The following is a 24,939-nucleotide window of genomic DNA, read 5'->3' as shown; positions in this document are numbered from 1 at the left end:
CGGGAATCGGAGTCCCCTGCATGCGGTAGCCGTTACCCAACCTGCCGGGTCTTGCTCCCACGTGGCGCGCCGAGCGGGTTGCGGGCCAAGGATTCGTTGTTTACGAGGTGATAGGGGGTCCATACCCAACGGGGGGCAATGAGAGCCACAAACGAGATGTACCGAGGCACGAAATGGCTCGATGGTATTTGTCAACGCCCTCAAGACGAAGGATGGGACCCCCAAGAGCTCCGATCCCGTTCCTCACATTCTCCATGCACCTGAACCAACTTCTATCTAGGGACCTACCCAGGCCCGCAGGCATCCTCCGGGAAGAAAGGGTCCTGCACCCAAAGATTAGGAACCGCGAAGTTCCAAAACTACATGGCGCAATGGGAATCGATCAAGAAAAAAACAGTAAGCAAAACAGGTTGACTGGGGTTACCCTATGGTGTTGCATTCCCAGTCAATGGGGGTTTGGGCAACGGATATATACCTACCTAAGTTGTATGGACATACACGGCCTCAAACATATATTGCCGATGTAGGAATGATAGAAAGAACCTCCACGTTAATGCGCGATCAGTAATCTGCTAAGAAGATCTTATAACCACCAATCGCTGAAAGTGCTTGCACTGACTTGACGTTTAGCGAAAGGGGCGAAAGACACGAAGAACTTCAGCCACAGCTCAAAAAAGTCCGAGGCTCGCATTAGGCTCCCACTTGGATTTCGCCTTAAAGGCTGCCAGTGAATGAGCCTGGCCTGCGGGCAAAAAGAACAGCGATCATCTCTGCTGGTGTGGTAGCGTAGCATCACCACGCCCTTTGAAACCTGGTGGCTATAAATGCGTCGCGCTTGTCATTTCTCTTCGCCCACAGGGCTGAGTTCTTTCGTTGCCATTTCGGGACCCCGGTAGCGGCACGGTAGGGTTAATCAAGGCCAAGCCAGGAGTTCTCGCGATCCCATTAGAGGACGGCCAGCCGCCCAGAGCTTCCTGGTTACATTGGACGCGGGGGGCGCCGCAAGCAATCGTCCTTTTAAGTTAGAGCCGCTTACAGCGCAAGGTTCTTTTCGAATTCGCGGTTTCGCCTGGCAGCCGCCGGAAAAAAAAGTCATATCCGTCAGCACCTCCATCGTAAGGCTCGCCGCGAGCCTGCTCCAACCTCCCCGTACCCGCTCACGAAACGTCGCCCATCAAAACGACCAAACGTCGACGCGACGGCGCGGCCATCACCACCATGAAGCCTCCACCGCCAACCACCCCCCTCTTCCACCTCGCCCTCCTCCTCCTCACCACCCTCCCCGCCACAACCCAAGCCCAAACACAATGCTTCTACCCCGACGGCGCCAGCAGCAACGACGTCCCCTGCGACGCCGACGCCGAAGTCAGCATGTGCTGCGGCAACGCCAACCTGTGCCTCTCGTCGGGGCTCTGCCGCAACCCGGGTACGGGGCCGGACGCCGGCAATAGCTACGCGCGCGGCACGTGTACGGATAGGGAGTGGGCGAGTGATGTGTGTCCACAGAGGTGTCGGATTAGTATGTGTTACCCCAGGGGTGTATTTTTTTTTTTGAGAGGGTTGGGGCGGTGTTTGTTGTTGTTGTTTTGGTGGTGTTTGGGTTGTGATCGCGGTGTATTGGGGAGGTGCTGACTGAGTGTTACGCTAGATCCGGACGCGGCGACGAACTCATCCGCGTACGATTTCGGGGCGGGCGGTGTGCAGGTGTGGGGGTGCTCGCTCGATGGGTATGCTAAGCCTGCCGCGTATTGCTGCGAGTCGGCTCGGGAGCAGACAGCGTGCTGTCAGACTCAGGCCGCCCTGTTCTCGCTTCCAGGGGCGAGCATCGGGAACGCGCTGGCCGTACAGACCTTCCCGCTGCCGGATTCCGAGACGAGTACAGCGGATTCGAGCGCCTCTTCAGGGCAGACCACGGGTCCAACGGCAGCCTCGGCAACGTCAGTGTCAGAAACAGGTAGGCAAGATTGCTTTTGTTTGGGGATACGTGAGGTCTGACGTCTCGAACGGAACAGGCCACAGCACGGGTAGCTCGTCGTCAACGGCATCGGCAGAGGCCAGCTCGGGTGAGGATGGCTTGAGCGAAGGAGCCAAAATGGGCCTGGGTATCGGCATTGGTATTGGTGTAGCAGCCCTGATTTCGGCGGCCATCTTGATATGGTATTGGATGAGGAATCGAAAGCCGAAGGCGGTACCGGCAGCAGGTTCGCGGCACCACGAACTTTATTCGGGAGGTGGTAGACCTGAACTACCAGAGGGAGTCATGCTCATGAAGGCATCACCAAATGAATTGAGTGGTGACCACGGGGGCTTCGAGATGCATACGGCGGAGAATCGACCTTCTGAGTTGTACGCTGTTGGGGGCATGTGGAAGACTCAAGACGGTCCAGAGCTCCATGCCGGTGGCGAGAATGCGCCAGCCGAGATGTATGTAGGCTCACCCAGGTCATATTTTGGCAGATGGCGATAGGAGAAATGGGTTAGTCCGGTGTTGTTTGTGACAACACCGTGCCAATATGAACTGAGCGGTTAGGTTTTGTTCCAGCGCACAAAACTTGATGGTCAAGGAAGAAAAATGAGCGAACAAGCGATAAATAAACAACTAAGAGGGCGGAAACATCAACCCCAACCATCAAAGTCAGGCCTTGCAAAACAACAAGAACTGGATTGTGACAGGAGACAGACCGGGAACGAAGGCAGTACCAAGCCAAGTTACTCCTTGTTCAAGCATCAACATTGACCTCGACCACCGAAAGACAAGTCAATCAGCACCTCCCATGCAACAGCTGAACAAATAGCCTGCCGACGGCTATCCTTGGAAAGACTAGCACGGTTGTCCGATTCTATATCGAGACTACAATACTTCGACCCTTGTTGTAACAATGCAGCAGGAATACGACAGCTTCGATGCCGAGTAAGTGTTGAGAGCACCTGCATATGGTTGCCTACAACTATAAAAACGCCCGCTGACTGAACCCCCAAAGCCTGCTCTCCACGGGACTCTTTTCCGATGTCACAATCCAGTGTGGTGGCCGGAGCTGGAAGCTCCATAAGAATATTCTTTGCTCGCGCAGCGAGTGGTTTAAGAGGGCGCTCACTGGAAATTTTAAAGAGGCGAGGACGGACGTGGTCGAGATCCAGGAGTTCAACCCGGAGGTTGTTGATTGTCTGATAACCTACATTTACACCGGAGGTACGTCATCAGTAACGCGCATTTGTCGCTCTCTTTCCCAGTCGCGACACATAATGACGCGCGGATATCGTCTGATCTTAGAAATTCGGCCTGTCAAACAGAAACAGACCATGCTCACACTTGGCCTTTAGTTTGTGATATCCCCTCCTGGCAGGAAAAGATCACGCATACCCGCGGGCACAAGACTCCCTTCGTGGTTTGCTACGAAATCTATACGGTGGCTGACTTCTTCGCCGCTACCTCGCTCGCCGCCATCGCCCTCAACACCCTCGAGGAGGGGCTTGACACGAAGCTCGGCCCTCTTCAGCTTGACCAGACCGCCGCCGACGAATGCCTCCCGGAGCTTCTGGATGCCCTACGCCGCCTGTACACCCATGACCCCACGGCGGTTGACAGATCGGACGACATGTCCCCCATCCGCACCGTCTTCGTCCGTTTCGCGTACATGGCCCGCTTTTCGCTCCTCGTACTCCCCCTGTTCAACCAGTTTCTCGACGAGGAGGCACCCGCCTTCGCGCTGGACCTCTTTCGCGCCATTCGCCAGAGCTGCGACTTCGTGGCCTGGTTACCTGAGAGGTGCACGTACTGCAAGGCAAAGGCCGGAAAGCCCCAGTATGACGAAAAGAATTATTTCACACACCTCACGCCCGATATTCTGAAGCTACTTGCCTGCTGTTCCAAATGTGCCAGAATTGGAAAGCTCGGCCCTCCGGAGAGCGACTGGGCGGAGAAGGTTGAGCTCACCGGCGCCATCAGCGAAACGGACGCCGCATTGAGATCGCCGCCGTTCGCCTCCCCGACGAACCTCCTGTACCGGGAGGAATCTTAGACAAGCGGCGGCGTTCAGAGTCTGGTATGTTCAAGGGCAGGGGTTGATTGGGAGTATGGATCGTTGTGCTCACACAACCCCTTGGTAAGAAATAGGATGGTTGTTCTGTATATTCAATGTCTCCCATTAATTAGATCAAGCACAGCCGTCTCTTTCCACCGTCGGGGAAAAAGCCATGATCCCACTTCTTATTCGTGACCTTTGCCAGGCCGACGCGTTTGTGTTTCTGGTCGCCATTGCCACCGTCGACCGGCACCAGCGCCAAACACAGAGACGTCAGGTTGCCGCCCGCCGAGCCTGTATGGAGCACCGGGAGGCACCAGACACTAAGCGGGGGATCAGTGCTCATCCGAGGGTGATCAAGGAAGATGTTCCCGAGTGACTCCCCCGTTACGGGATCCAGCAGTACGCTCTTTGGGATCTCGTACACTTTTCCGGCGACGGAAGCCCCAGCCAGCCGAACCTCGCGCAGATACCCGGTGACTCTCAGCACCCCGCCGTCCACCTCGCCATACTCGTTGACAGTCGCAAGTGGTGTTGTGACTTCCTCAACCTCGAACCAATCCTTGCCCCACGTCCCATACTTTGGCTGGGGTATCTGGTCGAATTTGATGCTCGTCAAGTTGATCGACGCCCATGACCAGCTGGGTGCCCTGAACGGTTGGTCACCCGGCCGGATCGGCCCTTCAACAGTCCACAGCAACCCGTTATGGAGATCCTTCTCCCACAGCCCCGCCACATATCTATCGCCCACCAGCCCCTGAAACCGACTGGCCAACCCCCCAACAGCCGGCAGAATATCAAACTGTTTGGTGATACCCCTCAGCGTATACCTCTCCACAGTCCGATACCAATCCATGTACAATTCCAACCTCTCCACCCCTTCCCGCCCCTTGCCATCCCCGCTCAGCAACCGCACCCACCCAGCCCCCAACCCCCTAGCTACCTCCTTCAACCCCTCCCCAACCTCCCTCATCTCAGGTGCATTCTCGCACGCCTCACCGCCCTTACAAACCCACCTAACGCGAAACCCCTCCCACCTTACCATCCTCCTTGCCAACACCAACTCCTGCATCGTCCACGCCCGCCCATCCAACGGCCCCACCCCCAACGCCCTCTTAGCCCCCCCGCCACCAACCCCAGCACCACTCCCAACACCCCCAACCTCCCCCGCAGTCCCAACCATCTCCACCCCCCCACCCCACCCCAACACCCTCTCCACCCTTACCACCTCCTCCCCCCCGGGCCACGCATACCAAACCCACCCCTTCCCATCCTCCCTCACCGGCACCCCCACCCCCGGCATCCGCACCCGCACCTCCCTCAACGGCTGCCACGCCCACGCCTCCCTTGCACGAAACAGCCCGGCCCTCGAATCTGCTCCGTCCGCGGCGGCGAGCACGATGGCGCAGTTCGCGAAGTAGGCGCCCATGAGGGCGGCTTCGCGCGCCCAGTCGCTGCGCGAGTCTTGCAGGATGCAGAGGGAGTCGATCCAGAGGTGGCGGTGGGAGAGGGCGCGGGTGGTGAGGATGGCGTGGTGGAAGGTGGGGGGCAGGGTGGGGGCCGTGGGGAGGGCGCCGAGGTGGGAGGCGAGGTTGGCGGTGGTGGTGGTCAGCGGGAGGTGGGCGCCCCAGCAGTGGGAGAGGGCGAGGTAGGGGGTGGCGGCGGTGGTTTGTTTGTTGAGGGGGAGGGAGGCGGTTTCGACGAGGACGGCGGTGTTAGGGGGCATGTTGGGTGGGGAGACGTCGATGAGGCGGGTTGGGAGGGGGGTTGCTGGGGAGGGGGGGGCGCAGGTTGCGTGGTGGTGGGTTTGGCAGTGGGTGAGCCAGGATCGGATCAGGGCCATGGTGCGCGCGCTGCCGGTGTGGGTGTCGTTGATGGCGTCTGGAATAATGGGGAGGGTATCTGGGGTACCAAGTGTGTAACTCCGGTCAGTAAACGGACGCAGATGGGCTGGGGGGTGCCTCTCTTACCATGATCGGAGGGCTGCATCTTGTAATAAACGTGTCCCTGCATCCCGGCCATGCTCACCGCGATGATACCGTCTCCTTTCACATGCGTTCCCTTGACTTTATCCCATCCTCTCTGCATGGATAGGCGGAGGTTTATGGGTGTGTTGGCTGGGGGAGCGATCTCGTTCTGGCGCCGGGATGAGTTCAGCCCGGCGAGAATCATGGTACAGAAGTAACAACCCTCATCGGCTGACTGGCGGACTGCGCCGAGTGTCTTATGGTAGTTTGTCTTGAACGGGATGTGACTGGAGTGGGTTCCGGGCTCAGAGTCCTCATATTGGAGGTTTAGGCAGGTCTTGCAGCGCATGGCGGGTGGTGTTGTGAAGTGAAGATGTAAAGATAATCCCCCCTCAAGCCAAGCTGAGATGGGAAGCTAAAGAGTGCCAAGCACACCCCTTGATGATTGGCAACACCTCGAGCTGCAGGCGACTCTCAACTCCCTTTGGCCAAAAACAAACGAACTCGAAAGGGAGCAAGAAATCAAGAAACGTGGAAGTTTAAAAAGCAAAAAAAGAAAAAAGAAGAAAAGAAAAAGGAAGAAAAAGGAGAAAAGAATAAAAAAAAAAATAGGAAGAAAGAAAGTAACGTACTCCACCCCCAAGTCGCGCACACCCCCAAGTCGCGCACTTTTGACCGTGAACCGATAGGAAACATCAATTACACCACCACAACAACCGCAATACACTGAAACTATTTTAAATCATGTACATCAGATGTTTCTCCGTCTCCCTGACACGTGCGCGCATTGTGCCCGGGCTTTCCGCACTTACCACAACGCCGTGGAGCCGTCCCTGTTCGAGCCCGCCGACCACCATTTTCCCGCGTTTCACGCTCTACCTGTTCCTGCACCTCTCTCTGGGCTAATATATCATGTGCATCTCCTACAGTAAGTGATCCTCCAAGACGCACATGTGTCTTTTTGGCCCTTCGGCGCTTGCTCAGTGCCTCATTTGCCTTCTGTAAGGTGCCTATCTCAGCCGTCATTAGGGCCACCGAGTGCGCCAATGCCTGCGTCCCTTTCGCAAGCTGGTCGACAGCAGTGAGAATTGATGTTGGCGAGCTTCCCTGGTGACGGGCAATCCGATCTTTGATGTACTCGCATTGTGAGACAGTCTCTGTTGGGTTCCGTGGCGTCTGGGAGAACCAAGGATCGGCAGCGGCGGAGGGGGGACCAGTTGGTGTTGGCATCCGTAACTTGACATCCAGCTTGGATATCACTGACTCGGGGTCAGAAGGTACTAGACCTGCACCTCTGAACCCCCCTTTGTTGTTGCTCTCGGTCATGGCGGCAAAGTGGGCGGCTTTGAAGGCGAGGAAGAACTCGACCTTGGTGATGTGGTTGATATGCGCTCTGACGAAGTGCTCGATTTGCCGACCGTACGCCGTTTTTAGAGCACTGTAACACCCAACATCGAGTGGCTGGGTTATATGGGATGAGTGAGCCGGCAGGCTGATGGTGACAATGTTGTTCTGCTTGCAAAAGGCTTCGAATTCGGCCGACAGGTGACTCTCATGCCCATCAAGCACAATCATCCGATACACCCCCTTCGTACGAGACTTTGTGTGCTTATCGAAATGTTTGATCCATTCTAGGCCGGTCTCATTGTCGGTCCACCCATTGGAAGTTGGCTTGATAGCCCAGTCGAGTGGGAGCTCGCCCTCGGTATACCAGTTGGCGAGGTGGTAAGTGCCTTGAACAATGAGAAACGGTGGGAGGCACCACCCTTCGCCGTTGATGCACTCAATCGCCGTCGCCCATTCCCGATTGCCAGGCTAAACTGCCTTGCCTCTTCCACGTCGATCGGCGCGCGTCACTACCATAGCTGCACAGATGACGCCCATCATGAAGCCGGTCTCGTCGAAGTTGTAGAAGTCACAGTCGTGGATGCCGTACTTCGCTCTCATGTTGTGCACAAGCTTGAACCACGCGCCAATAAGCTCTGGATCTTCGCAGAGGGCTCTCTGGAAGTCGTATGCGCGATTGAAACGCGTCTTGAGTTCTGGTTGTCGCTTGACGAACTTTTCGGCCCAGTGCTTACCGACACGTCCGCCGTCGCGTTGCGCGAGTAGCAAATTGGCCATATCTTCAACACCAGCGTATTGGGGCGGAAATCCTCGCGCATCTAGGTCCAATATATATCGAACAACTGCCTCCTCTTCAATGGCTGTCAATCGATGAGCTGCAGGTCGCGACTCGGACTTTGGCGTTCGTCCGTTCATTCTGTGGCGGAGCGTAGCTTCGGGCACGTTGTAGATTGCTGCAGCTTTCCGGCGACTAAGTTTCTGGTCTCGTCGAATAGCTTCAATTGCCAGGATAATCTGGCTTTCTTTACAGCGAGTTGCCATTGCTGGTCGCGGAGAAATGCTGTGTAGCAGATGGAAATGTGTGACGCGTGGAAAAGTGCGTCGCTTGGGGGTGGATCACGTTAAGCTTAATTCCAGCACATGCTTCAGCTACAGCGAATTAGAACAAACATGCCCGCCTTGAACTGTGCCATTCTCTCCCGCTTACGGTGCGCACCGCGAACTATTATAATCTCTCCGCTCCTATATTGTTTGCAATGGGACTCATTGCCGATGAATCTTCTTCGACTCGAAAAACAAACAATCAATGCATTATACGCATCGACTCATACAAGGGAAAACAATGGATTCCCCGATCCCTCGTCTTTGTTTTGCATCTACAACAACAAGGTCTTTGTGAAACAACGCTCCTTGCAGTAAGATCATATAAATTCCCTTCTCATCGCCATCTTACGATCAATCCTCACATTCCATAAACAATGCCACACACCAAAGACCACAACAACCAAGTAAATCAACAGAGACCAACCCAACCCCATCAGACACCACCTCGTTCGCCTCGCCAAAACATGGATTCCACCACCCCCACTCCCACCACCACAACCGGCTCCGGAAGCAAAACCACCCACTTCTCCCTCTTCAGTTCCCTCCCCTTTGAACTCCGCAAACTGATCTGGACCACCGCCCTGCTCGCCCCCCTCACCCCCTCTCGTAACAACAACACCCCCGACACCTGGCGCCCTCTCCATATCCGGCTCTACCGCATTCGCGAGCCGGGAGACCTCAACAAGAACCCCGGCGACCTCGAGAGCAAGGACGGCCCGGACCAGGCCAACGAGCCTCCGGTCCCGCCTCTAATCCCCGACCAGACGGCCGAAAACGCGAAATCTGTCGCCTTAGACCGGGCCGCGCGCTTCTCCATTCTGGCCACACCGCGCCACACCGCCATAGCCAAGACCAATCTGTACCTGCCCGGCACCCCGATGGCCCTGGCCGCCTACGATAGCGGGTGGCTGGCAAAGGACGAGGTGTACCGCATCGCGTCATCGTGCCAAGAGGCTAGGCAGGCGTTCACCGATCTGAAGCGGTGGCTGGGCCCGCCCGAGAGGTGGGTCGATCTACGGGATGGCGTGTGTTGTTTCTGGGGTTATGGGAGGTACTCTCCGGGCGTGACGGAGGATGAGCACCAGCATCCGGTCCTTGTACCGGGGCTGGAGTTGGAGGATGCGCTGATGTTGGAAGACGGCGGGCCGGCGAAAGGGGCCCTAGGGAAAAAGGGGATGGTTCGGGGGGACCGGGGGCTGATTCCTGCTATGGCGCACTGCGAGGAGTTGGCGGTGATGTGGGACAGTAGATATTGCAAGAATCTCTTCGCCGAGCGGGAGAACCACGACACTAACGCCGACAACACCAATACCAATACCAACGACAGGGAGAAGCCCCCGACGCCTTGCTGTGCAGTCTTTAAGAAGCACCTGGTGGACGTGGTAACCCGCCACCCCAAACTTCATACGCTGTATCTACTTGATGCAGACCTGGCGCCCGCTGAGCCCCATGTGCCCGCTGGAAGTGTGCCCAAGTTCCGTGGGGACTCTGCTTCCTTCTTTGAAATAGACCATTCCAAGTCCGATGGCTGATGGGCCCCGGAAGCGGCGTTAGGTGAGCAGGATGTGTTTCGTTGGGCTGATCTTCTGGAAAAGCAGCTGTCCTCAATCAGGAAGGAAGTTGGGGTCGAGGGGCACATCCAGGTGAAAATTCTTGCTTGTGTGCTTGATTCTGGCGCCCACTCGTCAGTAAAGGACTGTTACGATTGTGAGCGAGGACTCGAGGCGATAGGGCTCGGGTCCTGGATTTCCTTGGTTACACTCCCTCTCCACTGGGCGTCGAGGCAATTCGCTGAAGCTCAACATGACTGGTTCAACGCTATGGAGGCCAAGAATTAGATGAAGGTGGTTTTCTTTTGCTTCATGTTTTAATAGTACTATATAAGTGGTAGCCATGTTCAAAGTCAACAAATTCTTTTGAGGCCCACCGTTCCACTTACTACCTCTATACGCGCTGTGTCTTCTTATAATTAAGCAAGCCCATTTCGGTATCAATGTGAATGAAGTAGTCCGTTATACCTCTTGGCATCTTCGCGCCGTTATGGTGGTAGTAGTGAATCAAACTTTGGTTGGTAGTAATGATTTCTGTCATCATTGATTAGACTGATGCCTTCGTTCACTTCTTTCCAGTCCTCAATCCAGTCCCTAGTGGTAAGGCTATTCGCCGGATCGGACAGGAACCGTACCTGAAGACAAAGATATCATTTCCGCTTCGTGGCCATCTTTGTCCGGGGTCAACAGCACGACACTAGCTGCATCACTGATATGGGACAAGTGACATCAATGATTCCCCGTAATTAGCAGTGACTATTCGATTGAATAGCTAGGTACCCTACCCATCTTGTCATCAAATATTAAAACACAGCAGCTGCATTGAAACCCAACCCACCCTGTCTTACGAAGCTAAACCATACACAACTAGAAACTACAGGCACACACGGCATTCAACCCCCTCGCCATGTCATCCAGGTCATCTTTTTCGTTCTTTAAAGCCCTCCCCCAGGATGTCCAAGAGACTATTTGGGAGAGGGCGATATTTACAGAGCCATCAATGGAAACTCTGGGGATGATGTTGGACCCAGACGAAGAAGGTTATGAGTCTTATATGATGCCAGCCATGGTCATGGATCGTCGATATCGTCCGCCAGTTGACTTTGACGAATTTAAGCAAAGGCGCCTATTCTGCTCTTCAATCTACTGGCAGATCCAAAATATTGCTTCGGTTTGTCGTGATGCCCGCCAGGTCATGAAGCGCGTAGATCTCCCCACATTTGAGCGCTGGGGAAATCGAGTGCCTGCTCTGGTGTTTCCCCTCGACTACACCAAGGCCCTTTATTCTTTTTCTTACCCTCGTCCCAGGAAATGGGGCACACCCCTAGAGCCACCCCTAGAGCCCTTCTTGTATTCTACCACTGACCAAAAGTTCCCGAAACGGCGAGGGAGGTACCACATCACCGAAGTTTCTCTGGGCAACGGCCTTACTAGCCCACGGCGCCAAGATGTCGCGGGGCTTTCATATTTCCAGTCCTTGTCGGAAAAGTCGAAATATTGCGCGCCCCTCGAGACGATAGAGCGAATCGTCTTGATCCATGGTCTGCACGATTCTTTTGTGGAAGGCTGTGTTAAGAAACAGTGCTGTGAGAAACATTACTGTCAATGGGATGTTATTCATCGCCTGTGGCCCTCCCAGATACCGAACTTGAAGGAGGTCTACCTGATCGATGAGTTCATGTCACTCCGAGACGACTCCCGGCTCCCTCCAGAGCAGAGAGAGAGAATTGAGGGGTTCTGTGCTACCTCCCCCGAGGCTAATGAGAATGATCGGGACATCTGGGAACCTTTTTTTTTCAGCCGACCTATTGGTACAAGGTGCCAAACTGCGGGAGCTTTTCGAGCGCCAGACTGAGCCTGGGTACACCATACCTACCTTCAAGTTCCTCGCTTGCGTCCCGCACCCCGAACTGAGGGTTCCGGTGTTGGCTTCGGGCGATGGACCAGCCAGAGAGGGGAAGAAGGCCGAAGAGGGGGAAGAGTGGGCATGAAAAACTGTGAGCTCAAGAGGAGGAGAACCCCGATAGGAACGACCCGATGAAAAGAATACCTAGGGATTGATATCACTGTGCCAGTATTATGCATGTCTTTAAATCCCGTAACGTGGCTGACTCTTTATAACCCGTACATCAGTTGACGTTTCTGACCGCCCAAGACCCGGCCTTGTTTTGTTCCGAGTGCACTTGACACGCAAGCAAGCGAAAACTTGGGACTCCAGTCGATGTCCCAGTGTTGATCTGCACCCCGCTTTCTATATCTCTGGCTTGAAATATTGTTGGAAAGCTGAGAATAAGGAACACGCAAAACGCATCATTGTAAGTGTATGTGGGCTTGGGTGCTGTGAAGCCTGCCCGGAAACGACAGAGGTGGGAAAAGAAATGCTGAGGACAAGCCCGAGTCCATCGCTGCCCCGCTCGACTCGGGATTCCCTCGGCCTTCATGCCCCAGGTACTTTGTGTTCCCCCTCACGATAACCTTGGCTAGGCCTTTCCAAGCTCCCCGCCGTGTTGTCAGGGATTTAGGCCCTGCTGTGAACTCGGTTTAAGCCCCCCCTCCCGGCTCCCTCCTCGAACCGAGACCTGACGAAACCGAATATACCGCGTGGACTTTGCCACTCTCCGTCACATCCAGGGAGCCAATAGACGCCCCATTTCGGTCGGTCAATGGGCGTGCTGTGGGGAGCGTGGCCAACAAGCACCAACTCGGCTTTGGGAACGGACTGCCGAGCACTGAATTGGATGGTGCGTGTGGAGGTGTGAAGGGCCTAGAAAAAGACTGAACGTCGTCTGGAATGGGCGGGGACCGTGATGGTGGGACTTTCCTTCGGATCACGAAAAAACGAGCGAATGGGAGGGCATTCGGAGGAAAATAGCGTGGTGACAGGGGCCGATGAAGCCGGCGTGGGTGTTAGTGTTGGGCTGTGTGGGCTGTGCGAGCAGGGAGGAACAAGGTTTGGGCCGAAGGCTGCATGCAGCATGAATTAAATTCCGTATCAAACATTGACGCATGCGGTCTTAGGGGCGCGGAGGTTCGGAAGCTGCTGCTTTGGGAGGCCATGACTCGCATAAGGTCTGAGACTGTGGCAAGGGGTGTTGACAAAACGCTGAACTCCGACTACATATTCCTAAAGAAGAATGATGGTGGAAGTAAGGCTGTGGTCCATGACTCGTGCATTGATCCATTGGAGTAGAAGTAAATATCACAGCACATACATGGCCGGACCTGTAAACAGGTGGATCCGGCTATTTGATAAGCCTGCTTGGTATTGTTTGGGCGGCGTGGGGGGGTAGGCGTACTAGTGAAAGGTGCGGCATCTGTGCCATGGATCAAGCACGTCGTTTCCAAGACGGGAAATCGAGCCCGGGGTACTATTACCAACTTGTGTTAGAAGATGATAACACGACAGTTGTGCGTGTCCCGTGAGACGTCTCTCCGCGTAGGACATCCCCATCACAATACCTTAGGGCTGAGGGTCACACACGCTCGGCAGGGAGGCTCGTTGGTGGCTTAACAAAGCTAACGCAGCGTGACAACGCTGTTGGTCCCATTTCCAGTCTACTACTGTGGGGATGTCTGAGAGAGGAATAGTCGCGCAATGCACATGGTTGCCAAGCAGCTGGGAGCCCTATCGCAGTATTTAGCGTCGTTGTGATCCATTGCCGGGAGCTGACCTCTTGACTGACTGGATTGTGATTGTGTAGGCATGGATCTTTCTGAGACGGACACAAAAGATCAACTTTAATGGTTAGATACGGTGGCGGTTAGACACGGGCGCGGAGCTAAAGTAACTCACAAAGAGAAGCGAAGGTGCGGGAATACGTAAAGGAAATCTACTAACGGAGCGTTAGGGGCAAACACGGCGAGGTACGGCTCATAAACAAGGAAGAGATACACTTCTGGTTACTTATTACGAATATTCTACTTGTGTGACCGAGCGGCTTGTTGAGCCTCAAAGTCTTGGGAAGCCGAAACATGTCGGACTGTCAAGGCCCGCCTAGGCTCTAGTGTCAGTGACAAGCACGGAGATGGCTGCTGAGGTCCCAGGAAATGTAAGAACAACATTATTCGGGCTAACGGGTGTGGATGATCGGCTAGTGCCTTACTCAGAATTCACCTGGCCGCTAAAGGAGTTGAGAGGGAGGAGAGTCAAGTTATATAAGCAACCTAAGTATGGTATGCTCGAACGCAAAGCCCGTGTATTTCATGTTCCTACTCAGGCGCTTCATCGGCTCACTCTAACAAAGACAACCCTTCCCTACATTGTTACACTCTTCACCAATTCCACCGCAGCCATGGCCATCTCATCCAATGGACCCATCACCAATGGCGCTATCTCTACTGACCCTCTCTTGAATGGAAGTGACCGGAACCCGGTTGGCGAGTCCACCATACCACACCAACCGAAACCAAACACACCTGAACCCATCGCAATTTGTGGACTTGGCCTTCGCCTCCCGGGTGGTATTCAGAACGGTGAGGATTTCTGGGACCTGCTAATCAACGGCAAGGATGCCCGGAGTGAGATTCCTGAAAGCCGGTTTGCCATCGATGGCTTCGATGCCTCGCTGTCCGGCCAAGGAGCTATCCCTACGAGGCACGGTTACTTTCTCAACGATGATCTTGCTCGTCTTGACACATCCTTCTTTTCCTTGTCCAAGAGCGAGATTGAGCGCTGTGACCCACAGCAGCGGCTGCTTCTCGAAGTTGTCCGGGAGACCTTCGAGGATGCGGGTGAGGTCAAGTACCGCGGCCAGGCTATTGGATGTTACGTCGGCACCTTTGGCCAAGACTGGTACGAGATGACGACAAAGGACGTTCAGAGCATGGGCAATTATTCGATGATGGGATCTGGGGACCTCGTCCAAGCCAACCGTGTTTCATACGAATTTGATTTGCGTGGCCCAAGGTGAGCATCGTCCAAGCCCCGGTTCCGCTTCTAGTTCTGACCTGTCCCTAATTAGTTTGGTCGTCAAGACTGGTTGCTCCGCCTCGCTTGTGGCGCTCCACGATGCATGCCGGGCATTGCAGTCAGGGGATACCTCGGCCGCCATTGTTTGCGGCACCAGCCTTATCATGACTCCAACGACCACGGCTGTATTCTTTAACGAGGGTGTCCTATCTCCGGATGCCTCTTGCAAGACCTTTGATGCCGCCGCGAACGGTTTCGCGAGAGCCGAGGGCATCACGGCTGTCTACATCAAACGCCTTGGCGATGCCCTCCGTGACGGCAACCCCATCAGAGCCGTGATCCGCAACACCGGCTCCAACAACGATGGTAGAAGCCAGGGGCTTACGAGTCCAAATGGGGAAGCCCACGAAGCTCTTTTGCGACAGGTCTACCAGCAAGCCCACCTAAACCCGTCTGAAACCGCTTTTGTCGAGGTGCGTATGACCTTGAGCCCCATTCGAACATAATTATCCTAATCCCCCAACTTCATAGTGCCACGGGACCGGTACCCCAGTAGGTGACCCAACAGAAACACGAGCAGTTGGCAATGTCTTTGGCAACGACGGCGTGTACATCGGGTCGGTAAAGCCCAACGTGGGCCATTCTGAGGGCTCCTCCGGGCTCACAAGCTTGATCAAAGCCGTTCTCGCGCTAGAACACCGCACCATCCCACCGAACATTAAGTTTCTGAATCCCAACCCGCAAAGTGCGTACCACAACCCGCTTTCTTCGACTGCCTCATGCTAACACACTTGTACGATGCAGTTCCGTTCACGGAAAAGAAGTTGGTCGTCCCCCTCAAGCCCACCGCCTTTCCCAAGAATCGTGCCGAGAGAATTAGCGTCAATTCCTTCGGTATCGGCGGCTCCAATGCGCATGTAAGTCTCCAATACCAATTTGTTTGAGGTATAAGGGACATCTAAACATTAACTTTGATTCACCAGGCTATTGTCGACTCCTGGGCCCAATATTTACATACCACCAACCCGGTTGTCAACGGGGTCAATGGGGTGAACGGCTATGGTCTGAAGACGGCTTCTCAGCCTGACTTGCTTCTTTTCTCCGCTAACTCAGCAACATCGCTGCGCAAACACATGGATTCTTTCGAAGAATACACGGTCAGACACCCGGGTCGCTCCAAGAATGCCGCTTACACCCTTGCTCTGCATCGGGAGCATCTTCCACACAGAGCTTTCGCCATCGTTCAGGACGGAAAGGTTTGTGAGATGTCAACGCAGGCCAAGGCCGTGGGATCTGCTCCCCAGATCACCATGGTGTTCAGTGGACAGGGGGCACAATGGCCCCAGATGGGCCGGGAGCTCATTCTAACCAGCGCCTCCTTCCGAGAGGATATCATCCGCATGGACGAAATTCTGCAGGGCCTACGAATCCCCCCCAAGTGGTCAATCCTCGGTAGGTTTGATCCTGTTGTCGGGCGGAAGGGGTGTCTTTCCTTGTTGTCGATACTAATTCTTAAGCAGACGAAATTCTCAAACCTGAAGGGACAAGCCAAATCCACCGCGCAGAGCTTGCACAGCCATTGTCCACGGCCTTACAGATTGCCCTGGTTCGCCACCTTGGCCGTCTCAACATTACTCCGACGGCCGTTGTGGGCCACTCGAGTGGTGAAATTGCAGCTGCCTACGCTTCGGGGTACATACCATTGGAATACGCCATCACTCTTGCCTACTATCGCGGTTATGTCAGTTCCCACGGCAACGCGGCGCTTCCGGGAGGGGCAATGGCGGCTGTAGGACTTGGAGCTGGGGAGGTCTCACGATTCTTACAGCCCGGCTCGTGTGTGGCCTGCGAAAACAGTCCATCGAGCACGACAATATCCGGGGACACGAAAGCAGTCCAGAAGACTCTGGCATCTATTCTAGCGGAGTACCCCGAGGTATTAGCCCGAACCTTGAAGGTTGATGTGGCCTACCATTCTCGTAAATACCTTCCTCCATGCTTCCTTATGCCGCTCGTGGTGACTAACGGCCCCTTAGACCACATGGCTGCACTTGCAGCGGAGTATCTCGACCTTCTCCAAGGCGAGGACCACTTGTCCTCGGACGGCGATCAGAACGAGCCAGGCGCCGTGTTCTTCTCCAGTGTCACCACGAAGCCAATTAGGAACGGGACACCGCTTGCTTCTCCTTACTACTGGGTCATAAACTTGGTCTCCCCTGTTAGGTTCAGCGACGCCGTGTCAAACCTTCTTGCTCACAATAGTGAAGTCAATTGTTCAAATATCCTGTTAGAGATCGGGCCGCATTCAGCACTCGCCGGCCCTCTTCGCCAAATCTGCGAAGCCGCCTCTAAGCCCTGCAAATACATACCGGCACAAATCCGCGGCAAGGACAGTGCGGTTAGCTTCTTATCCGCCTTAGGAAGTCTTTACCAAGAGTCAGTCCCCGTTAACTGGCAGCCCCTTTTCCCGTCCGGCAGCAAAGCTCTCGCTGGACTGCCAACTTATCCCTGGGACCACAGCGCCGGCCCCTTCTGGTATGAGAATCGGTTGTCTAAGGCCTGGAGAACCCGCCGCTTTCCGCAACACTGCCTTCTCGGCACCCGCGTGGTCGAAACCCCGGACACGGCCCCGCAATGGCGCAACTTGCTGAACTTGGAGAACGTCCCATGGCTTAGTGACCACAAAGTACGCCAGGATGTGGTTTTCCCCTTTGCCGCCTACATAGCCATTGCTGGTGAAGCGGTCCGACAGGTCACGGGCAGCCAGCTGGGCTATCGCCTGCGTCACGTTGTTGCCCGCACGGCTCTGGTGCTGACGGACAATGAGCCGGTGGAAGTGGTGACGGCGCTACGCCAGCAAAGACTCACTGATTCGGACGACTCGACGTGGTTTGACTTTGTCATAGCCTCGTACACTGGCTCAACTTGGATAAAGCATTGTGAGGGACAAGCAACAGCTCTTCTTCAGCCATCCTCGCCAAAGATCATGCTTCGGGACGACCAACTCCCTCGTCGAGTCACCAACACGCGTTTTTACGACGCGGTACTCCGCGCCGGTCTCGTATTTGGACCCGAGTTTCAGCGCCTGGCCAATATTTCAACCTCCGCAACTCGGGGCATTGCCCAGGCGAAGCTACTCGAGCCGAGCACGGAGACGGGTCGCCCCTATCCCGGTCACATGCACCCAGCATCTATCGACGCCTGCATCCAGTTGCTCCTTCTGGCCAACGTCCAGGGCCTTGTCCGAAACTTACGCCAACTTGTAGTCCCAACCCTGATCGAGAACATCGAAGTATCCCACGGCTCGTCCGCGATGCAAACCAAGGCAATCATCCCCGAACAGGGCCTCACCTCCGCCAGCGTGGAGTGCGTCACCGATGACAACCGCCTCACCCTCCGCATAACCGGCCTGGAAGTGACCGCCCTCGACAACGACATCGAATCCCCAGCCCGCGACGACGGCCCCCTCGACATCCACGCGGCCGCCCGCCTCCACTGGCTCCCCGACTTGGACTTCGCCCCCCTCCCCGACCTCATCAAACCTCCCCCCAGCAACCAAACCGAGCGCGAACTCAACGAAACCCTCACCCTCCTCTGCATCCTCGAATCCTTTGCCCAACTCACCCCCCTCGGCCCGCCCGCCCAGCCCCACCACACCAAATACCTCGCCTGGCTCACCCACCAAGCCACCCAAACCACCCACTCCCCCACCCCCCTCCTCCCCAACCCCCACCACTACACCACCCTCCCCGCCCCCGCCCGCCGTACCCTCCTCGAACAAACCTACACGCACCTGCTCACCCTGCCCGGCACGCACGCCGGCGCGCGCGGCGTCAAACGCATCAGTGACCACGCCGTAGACCTCTTCACCGGCACGCGCGACACGCTCGACCTGCTGATGCAGGACGACCTGCTGGCGGAGATTTATAACGCGGACGCGTTTGACTATGGCGGGTTTGTGCGGCTGCTGGCGCATGCCAGGCCGGATTTGAGGGTGTTGGAGGTGGGGGCGGGGACGGGGGGGACGACGGAGTTGTTGTTGAGGGGGTTGAGGGGGCGGGTTGGGGGTGGTGGTGATGATGGGGAGGGGGAGGGGATGCCGGGGTATGCGGAGTATATGTTTACGGATGTGTCGGCGGGTTTCTTTCCGCAGGCGAGGGAGCGGTTTGCGGGGGCGCCGAATATGTCGTTTCAGGCGTTTGATATCTCGAGGGATGCGGTAGAGCAGGGGTTTGTGGCTGGGTCGTATGACCTGGTGGTGGCGCCGAATGTGGTGCATGCCACGCCGTGCTTGAGGGAGACGCTGGCGAACTTGCGGCCGCTGCTGAAGGATGATGGGATGCTGTTGTTGCTGGAGCTGTCGACTGTTATGAGGATGCCGACGTTCATCTTTGGTAACTTCAGTGGCTGGTGGCTTGGGGAGGAGGACGGCCGGGTTTGGGAGCCGTATGTCTTGCCGGAGCGGTGGGATGAGGAGCTCAAGGCAGCCGGGTTCACGGGGGTGGATTCTGTTGTGGCGGACGGGGAGATGCCGTGGCAGATGGCCGTTGTGATGGTGTCGAGGCCAAAGGTTGAGGAAAAGGCGGAACCTGACAGGAAGGTTACGCTTCTTTGCCAGGACCCTGCCGACGGGCCTGCACAGTCCCTCATCACCAGACTTGAGAGTGAAGGCTGGGATGTCTTGCCGTGCATCTTGGGCGAGCTCCCTCCTGCAAGGCGAGACATCATCTCCTGCATCGACCTCGAAACACGGTTCTTCGACCAGGGGTACCTGACGGAGACCAACTTTACGGCATTCCAAGTCCTCCTCCGCCATCTCAAGGACAAGGACAGCCGCATGTTATGGCTCACTCCTCCCTTCCAGGTTAAGTGCCGCGACCCACGCGGTGCCCAAGCCCTCGGCGTCATGCGCACCATCCGTGCCGAGTTGGGTCTTCCGCTCTTCACTCTCGAGCTCGACTACGAGCATGAAGCACATCATGCTGCCCATCTCATCTCTAAAATCTTCATCAAGAAGGTCCAACACTCCCAAGACGGCGACATCCTCAACGCGGACCGCGAGTTCGCCATCGACAACGGCACCATCCTCCTCAGCCGATACCACCCCTTCAGTATCACTCACGAGAAAACTCCACCCCCCGATGACACCACCACCATCACCACCACCACCACCACCACCGCCTCCCCCTCTCACCCCATCCCCCAAACCACCGCAACCCTCCGCATCCCCCACCCCGGCCACCTCCCCTCCCTAACCTGGACCACCACCGCCCTCCCCTCCCTCCCCTCCCTCCCCCCCACCCACGTCCTCATCCGCATCCACTCCGCGGCCCTCAACTTCCGCGACATCCTCCTCGCCACCGGCGCCATCCCCCCCCCTCTCCACACCCCCGCCCAACTCGGCTACGAAGCCTCCGGCACCATCCTTTCCACCGGCTCCCACGCAGCCACCCGTTTCCGCCCCGGCGACCGCGTCCTGCTCCTCTCCCCGCACAGCACGCTCACCACCACGCTCTGCGTCCCCGCGGCACTAGTCGCGCGCATCCCGGACACCATGCCGCTGGGCGCGGCGGCCGCGGCGCCGGTGTGTTTCGGCACGGCGATGCATGCGCTGCTGGGGGTGGGGCGGCTCAGGCCGGGGATGTCGGTGCTGGTGCACTCGGCGTGTGGGGGGGTGGGGCTGGCGGCGTTGGAGGTTTGTCGGATGGTCGGGGGGGTGGAGGTGTTTGTGACGGTGGGGAGTGAGGAGAAGGTGGAGTGGTTGGTTGGTGGTGGGGAGTGGGGGGTGAGGAGGGAGAGGGTGTTTGGGTCGAGGGATGGGGGGTTTGTGGAGGGGGTGATGAGGGAGACCGGGGGGAGGGGGGTGGATTTGGTGCTGAATTCGCTGTCGGGGGAGTTGTTGCATGCGAGTTGGGGGTGTGTGGCGAAGTATGGGATGTTGGTGGAGTTGGGGAAGAGGGATTTGGTGGGTGCCGGGAGGCTGGATATGGCGCCGTTTTTGGCGAACAGGACGTATGCTGGGGTTGATCTGTTTCAGTACTTGACGGAGAGGCCGGGGAAGGTCACCGAGTAAGTCACTTGTGTCCTTTGAGGCTTGGACAGCTGCTAACCATGTGGTATGTAACAGGCTGCTTACACAGTATGTTGAGATGTATGAACAGGGCCGGCTGCGTTTGCCGCATCCTGTTTCGTACTTTGAGGCGGGCGAAGTCGAACAGGCTTTCCGGCATCTCCAAAACGCCGGCCACATTGGCAAAGTTGTTGTCAACATGCCAGATGATGCCTCCACCCTTAACGCGCTCCCGCTGCCCAAGTCGGTCACCCTGGACCCGGAAGCTACATACCTTCTAGTTGGAGGAGCCAAAGGTCTTGGAACGTCCATGTCCAGCTGGCTTGTGGAACATGGGGCCAGAAACTTGACTTTCCTGTCAAGGGGTGCAGGGACAAACCCCGAGAGTAAGGCTCTGTTCGAGGAGCTTCGAGCTATGGGTTGTTCGGTCAATGTCGTGGTGGGAAGTGTGGAGAACAAAAAAGATATCCTGGCGGCAGTTTCCAGCTCCGGCAAGGTTGTCAGGGGCGTCTTTCAGCTCGCCATGGTCATGAACGTGAGCATCCACTTCCCCGCGGAGCATCAAACATCATCGTTGACTAACATGACGATCAGGACGCACCACTTCTGGACATGAAATGGCCCCAGTGGAACGCGACAGTCGGCCCCAAGGTCCGAGGAACGTGGAACCTGCACGACGTCCTCGCCGACCAGCCCCTGGACTTCTTCTGGGTGGCCAGCTCCATGGTCACGGTGGTCGACGAGGCTGGGCAGAGCAACTACTCGGCAGGCTGCATCTTCCTCGAAGCCTTCTGTCAGTACCGCCACTCGCTCGGCCTCCCAGCCACCGTCCTCAACATCTGCCCCATCGGCGGCGTGGGGTACGTGGCCGAGAATGCTCACGCACGCCGGAGCATCAAGGCCCAGGGGCTCTACACCCTCGGGGAGCACGAGTTCCTCGACTTTGTCGAGCACAACCTCCTAGCGGCTGGCGCAAAGAGCAAAATCGAGGTGGAGGTAAAGCCTGAAAGCCTGCCGGGAGCATCGGTTCTCCAATCCTGGGAAAACCCCAGCCAGGTGGTCATGGGTCTGCGATCCACCTCGGACCTGCACCTCGACGACCCCAACAGCCGCACCAACTGGCGCCGTGACCGCCGCATGGGCCGATATCACAACATTCGACCGGATGAAGAACATAGGACTTCGTCGTCTGGGGCAAATCGGCTGGCACTGTTCCTTGATAGTATCATCAGTTCGGATGGGGAGGGTGTGAAAAACCGGCTGGCTGATCCCGAGGTTGTGGCATTCCTGGCTCGTGAGATTGGGGAGAAGATCTACGAATTGATCTTGAAGCCGGTTGCTGGCGGCGAGGAGGTTGACACACGGTTGACGCTGGCACAGATTGGCTTGGACTCACTGATGGCGATTGAGTTGAGGAGGTGGTTGAGGCGGGTATTTGGCATTGTGATTAGTGTTTTGGAAATCATGGGGTCGGGATCGTTAATTCAGCTCGGCGGGGTGGTAGCTGGCAAGTTGGCTGAGAAACTAGCAAAGGAGTAGATGTAGGGTTGTGAAGCAGGCGTTAGGGGTAATAGGGGTTTGTTTATTTATACTAGGTAATGGGCGTATGTCTAGCATCTTGTTCTGAAACAGCTCAGTCCCTCATCGTGATACGGTAAGATATGTTTCTAAACCACTTCATGGTGACTGCTGCTCCTGGCTGCAATTTCTCCAGACTTCTTTCTCCTTCTCAAAATAAAAGTACCCCTAGGTTTGGGTGTCATCAGGTGGGTGTTGAGTTTGCTCACTTTACAACCACAGTTCCCCATATGTTCCGGCCCTGGCGTTTCGTCGCAATGTCCGAAGACAACATAAGAGCTTCTTTTGAAATTCTGGGTTGCTCATTGTATCATCCCAACTTAGTTGAAAGCCCAGAGGCTCTTCCTTCGGCATGTCCACCCATTCTCTCAGCTCTGGGGGTAAGTCGTACCAGATTTTCCGTTCCAACCCGCCGCGACTCTTGTTCTGAAAGGCGGGGTCCTTCTCATACTGACGCCTTTTATCCTCCGCCCATTCGTAAACCGAATGTCCCTGGGCCACCTCCTTGAGGCTGATGTCGGCCAGCACATGGCTGGAGCAGGACGGCAATTGTTTAAAAAGCTTTCCACATGGTACACTGTTGCCAAATCCACACTGGGCCATGGTCTCGGCAATGCCCGTCATGCGGCTCTTACAAATATGCAATAGCTGGTTCATGGTTTCCATTTGCTCTTTTAAGAGACCGGCTTCTTGCGATGCTAAACGATCCTCCTTCTCGTAAAGGGAGGAAGCAGCTATGAACCCGAATCGTATCCTGATCCGTTGCAACTTTGAGAGCACATGCAGTTGGGATATAGCGGGCCAGAAGTCGCTTTCGTTTTTAATACAGGAGAGACGAATTTCCCAATCGGTCAAGACTATGGAAAGACTCGATAAATGTTTTAGCGTGGCATCTGCCATCTCGTGCGGGGGAGGTGCACCGGGACCCCTATAATGTGTGCTCAAAAAACATGGTTTGAGTATCGTTTTGTTTGCAAGGCAAAAATACTTGTGTGGGCTTGGAGATAATGGTTAAGATCGGCGAAACTTCCCCCGTTTTTATAGCTAGATAGGACCGCCGCGCCACCAAAAGATGGATCATGAACAGAACGTTCATCGTCGATTGTTTCGTTGGTCGAGCAGGCTGTCCCCCAGGTAACGCAGCATAGGACGTTCACTGCGGACATGTGATGTCGTAAGCCAACCTGTCATGAATGGCTTTGCTCGGGCTTGGCTGCATGAAACAGCTCGAGCTCAGCTAAGCTCCTGTTTCTTCGTTTCTTCTTTGAAGAAGGGTGAGCTTCCTTTACCGAGTCCAACCTCCTCAATGTGGAGCTTGCTGTTCTTGTGCTACCCCTAGCTTGACTCCTAATTGTGCATCGTCATAATACAACGATGGGGCGACGTGGATTTTAAGCCGAGCAGCCGGGATATGCAACGCCGACGGCGGGACGGCTAACGTTATCGGACATCACTAACGATCAATCCAATACCGAGATGAGGGTGTCATTTTCTTGCAGCCTTGGCAACGCCAATTGAGGCAGGCAGGCACGCGAGGCGGTGTACGACCCATCAAGGGGCTGGTTAAGAACATGAGCTTGGGCCGCGAACCCCCACATGTACCAAGTAGGTTGTGGTCCGGAATCGGCCGTCCAGACGTTGGAGAAACATGGTGGTTGTTTCCAATGCATGCAACTCGACAAATACCTTGAGGGCTTTGTTTCGCGCATCAGTAGAACTGCCGTATGGTGCTTGCCTCGTTAAAAGTTGCAGATTTTGACGGATAGCACCTCAGAGTGGTTTTCGGGCAAGCACGTGCCTCCTTCCCCGAAACACACATCGTCTCCGCCGTGCTGTCGCCCCGCAGCATGACCCCAAAAATGCTCTTCAAGCACTGAATGTGTAACGACCCAGCATGTGCACTACCTAATTAAACAGCACAACGGGCAGCTACCAAGTACATCGGAGTTGCGTAGTAGGTGGGCACGGTGGGACAGCAGATTTTGAGCGGCCTTGAGGAAGAAAAGAACCAAACCTGCGCCCCAACATTGGCCAGTCAGCACATCCATTTTTTCATCCATCAGCTGATGATGCATGGCAGAATCCTCAAGGCTGTCGCCCCGCGGGGCCTTGTTTGGAGGCGTGCCCAATCAATCTGTTCGTGGACGCACGTGGGGGAAGTCTCCGTAGTGCCAAGCAGACCTTCCGTATCAGGCCTCGACAAGAGGAAAAATTCGGTGGGCTGAAATTGTTCCTGGGGAAGTGAGCACTAACAATGTTGAGTGTGGGTAACCACCAATTGCTGATGGTGTGGTTCTTCCGAGGTTTTCCGTGGGGTTCCGCTCTGGCCCCTTCCATGCGGGCTCGCACTGCTCCGGGACTTGGCACTCTTGGCACGACGGCCGTTCTGGCG

At 55.9% G+C, this 24,939-nt stretch overlaps 5 protein-coding genes across 5 annotated transcripts; 3 read left to right on the top strand and 2 right to left on the bottom strand.

Annotated features, from left to right (window-relative positions):
* Positions 1–1,218: 1,218 nt before the first annotated feature.
* Positions 1,219–4,019, top strand: F5144DRAFT_596915 (uncharacterized protein; the record flags this gene model as incomplete). Its single annotated transcript, XM_066790841.1, has 5 exons — positions 1,219–1,519; positions 1,649–1,954; positions 2,013–2,424; positions 2,982–3,190; positions 3,322–4,019. 5 exons carry the CDS (start codon positions 1,219–1,221, stop codon positions 4,017–4,019), a joined length of 1,926 nt encoding a protein of 641 aa, XP_066647633.1.
* Positions 4,020–4,488: 469 nt separating this feature from the next.
* F5144DRAFT_634574 (heterokaryon incompatibility protein-domain-containing protein) lies at positions 4,489–6,579 on the bottom strand (the record flags this gene model as incomplete). The annotated part of the gene is made up of 3 exons (XM_066792588.1): positions 5,993–6,579; positions 5,270–5,924; positions 4,489–5,134 (listed from the first exon to the last, which is right to left on the bottom strand). Coding segments are annotated over exons 1-3 (1,647 nt in total), but the record flags the coding sequence as incomplete, so codon positions are not given.
* A 1,946-nt stretch (positions 6,580–8,525) lies between these two features.
* F5144DRAFT_616539 (uncharacterized protein) lies at positions 8,526–11,981 on the top strand (the record flags this gene model as incomplete). Its single annotated transcript, XM_066791843.1, has 5 exons — positions 8,526–9,919; positions 9,995–10,250; positions 10,332–10,335; positions 10,871–11,165; positions 11,791–11,981. Exons 1-5 carry the CDS (start codon positions 8,815–8,817, stop codon positions 11,979–11,981), a joined length of 1,851 nt encoding a protein of 616 aa, XP_066647631.1. The 5' UTR covers positions 8,526–8,814.
* Positions 11,982–14,405: 2,424 nt separating this feature from the next.
* F5144DRAFT_634566 (polyketide synthase) lies at positions 14,406–22,460 on the top strand (the record flags this gene model as incomplete). Its single annotated transcript, XM_066792587.1, has 9 exons — positions 14,406–14,896; positions 14,952–15,372; positions 15,431–15,644; positions 15,704–15,816; positions 15,883–16,351; positions 16,417–16,878; positions 16,936–20,968; positions 21,027–21,504; positions 21,564–22,460. Coding segments are annotated over 9 exons (7,578 nt in total), but the record flags the coding sequence as incomplete, so codon positions are not given.
* Positions 22,461–22,533: 73 nt separating this feature from the next.
* Positions 22,534–23,996, bottom strand: F5144DRAFT_552661 (uncharacterized protein). Its single transcript, XM_066787759.1, has one exon. The coding sequence runs from the start codon at positions 23,445–23,447 to the stop codon at positions 22,758–22,760; it is 690 nt and encodes a 229-aa protein (XP_066647629.1). The 5' UTR covers positions 23,448–23,996; the 3' UTR covers positions 22,534–22,757.
* Positions 23,997–24,939: the final 943 nt, after the last annotated feature.

This window comes from Chaetomium tenue (assembly GCF_020726465.1).
Source record: "Chaetomium tenue strain MPI-SDFR-AT-0079 chromosome Unknown F5144scaffold_1, whole genome shotgun sequence".
NCBI classification, from domain to species: Eukaryota; Fungi; Ascomycota; class Sordariomycetes; order Sordariales; family Chaetomiaceae; genus Chaetomium; species Chaetomium tenue.
The sequence above is the reverse complement of the archived record's forward strand: the minus strand, read 5'-3'. Positions and strand labels throughout refer to the sequence as shown.

What these genes read in the sequence shown, in the direction of transcription:
- F5144DRAFT_552661 (XM_066787759.1), bottom strand. Translation starts at nt 23,447, where the DNA reads ATGGCAGATGCCACGCTAAAACATTTATCGAGTCTTTCCATAGTCTTG.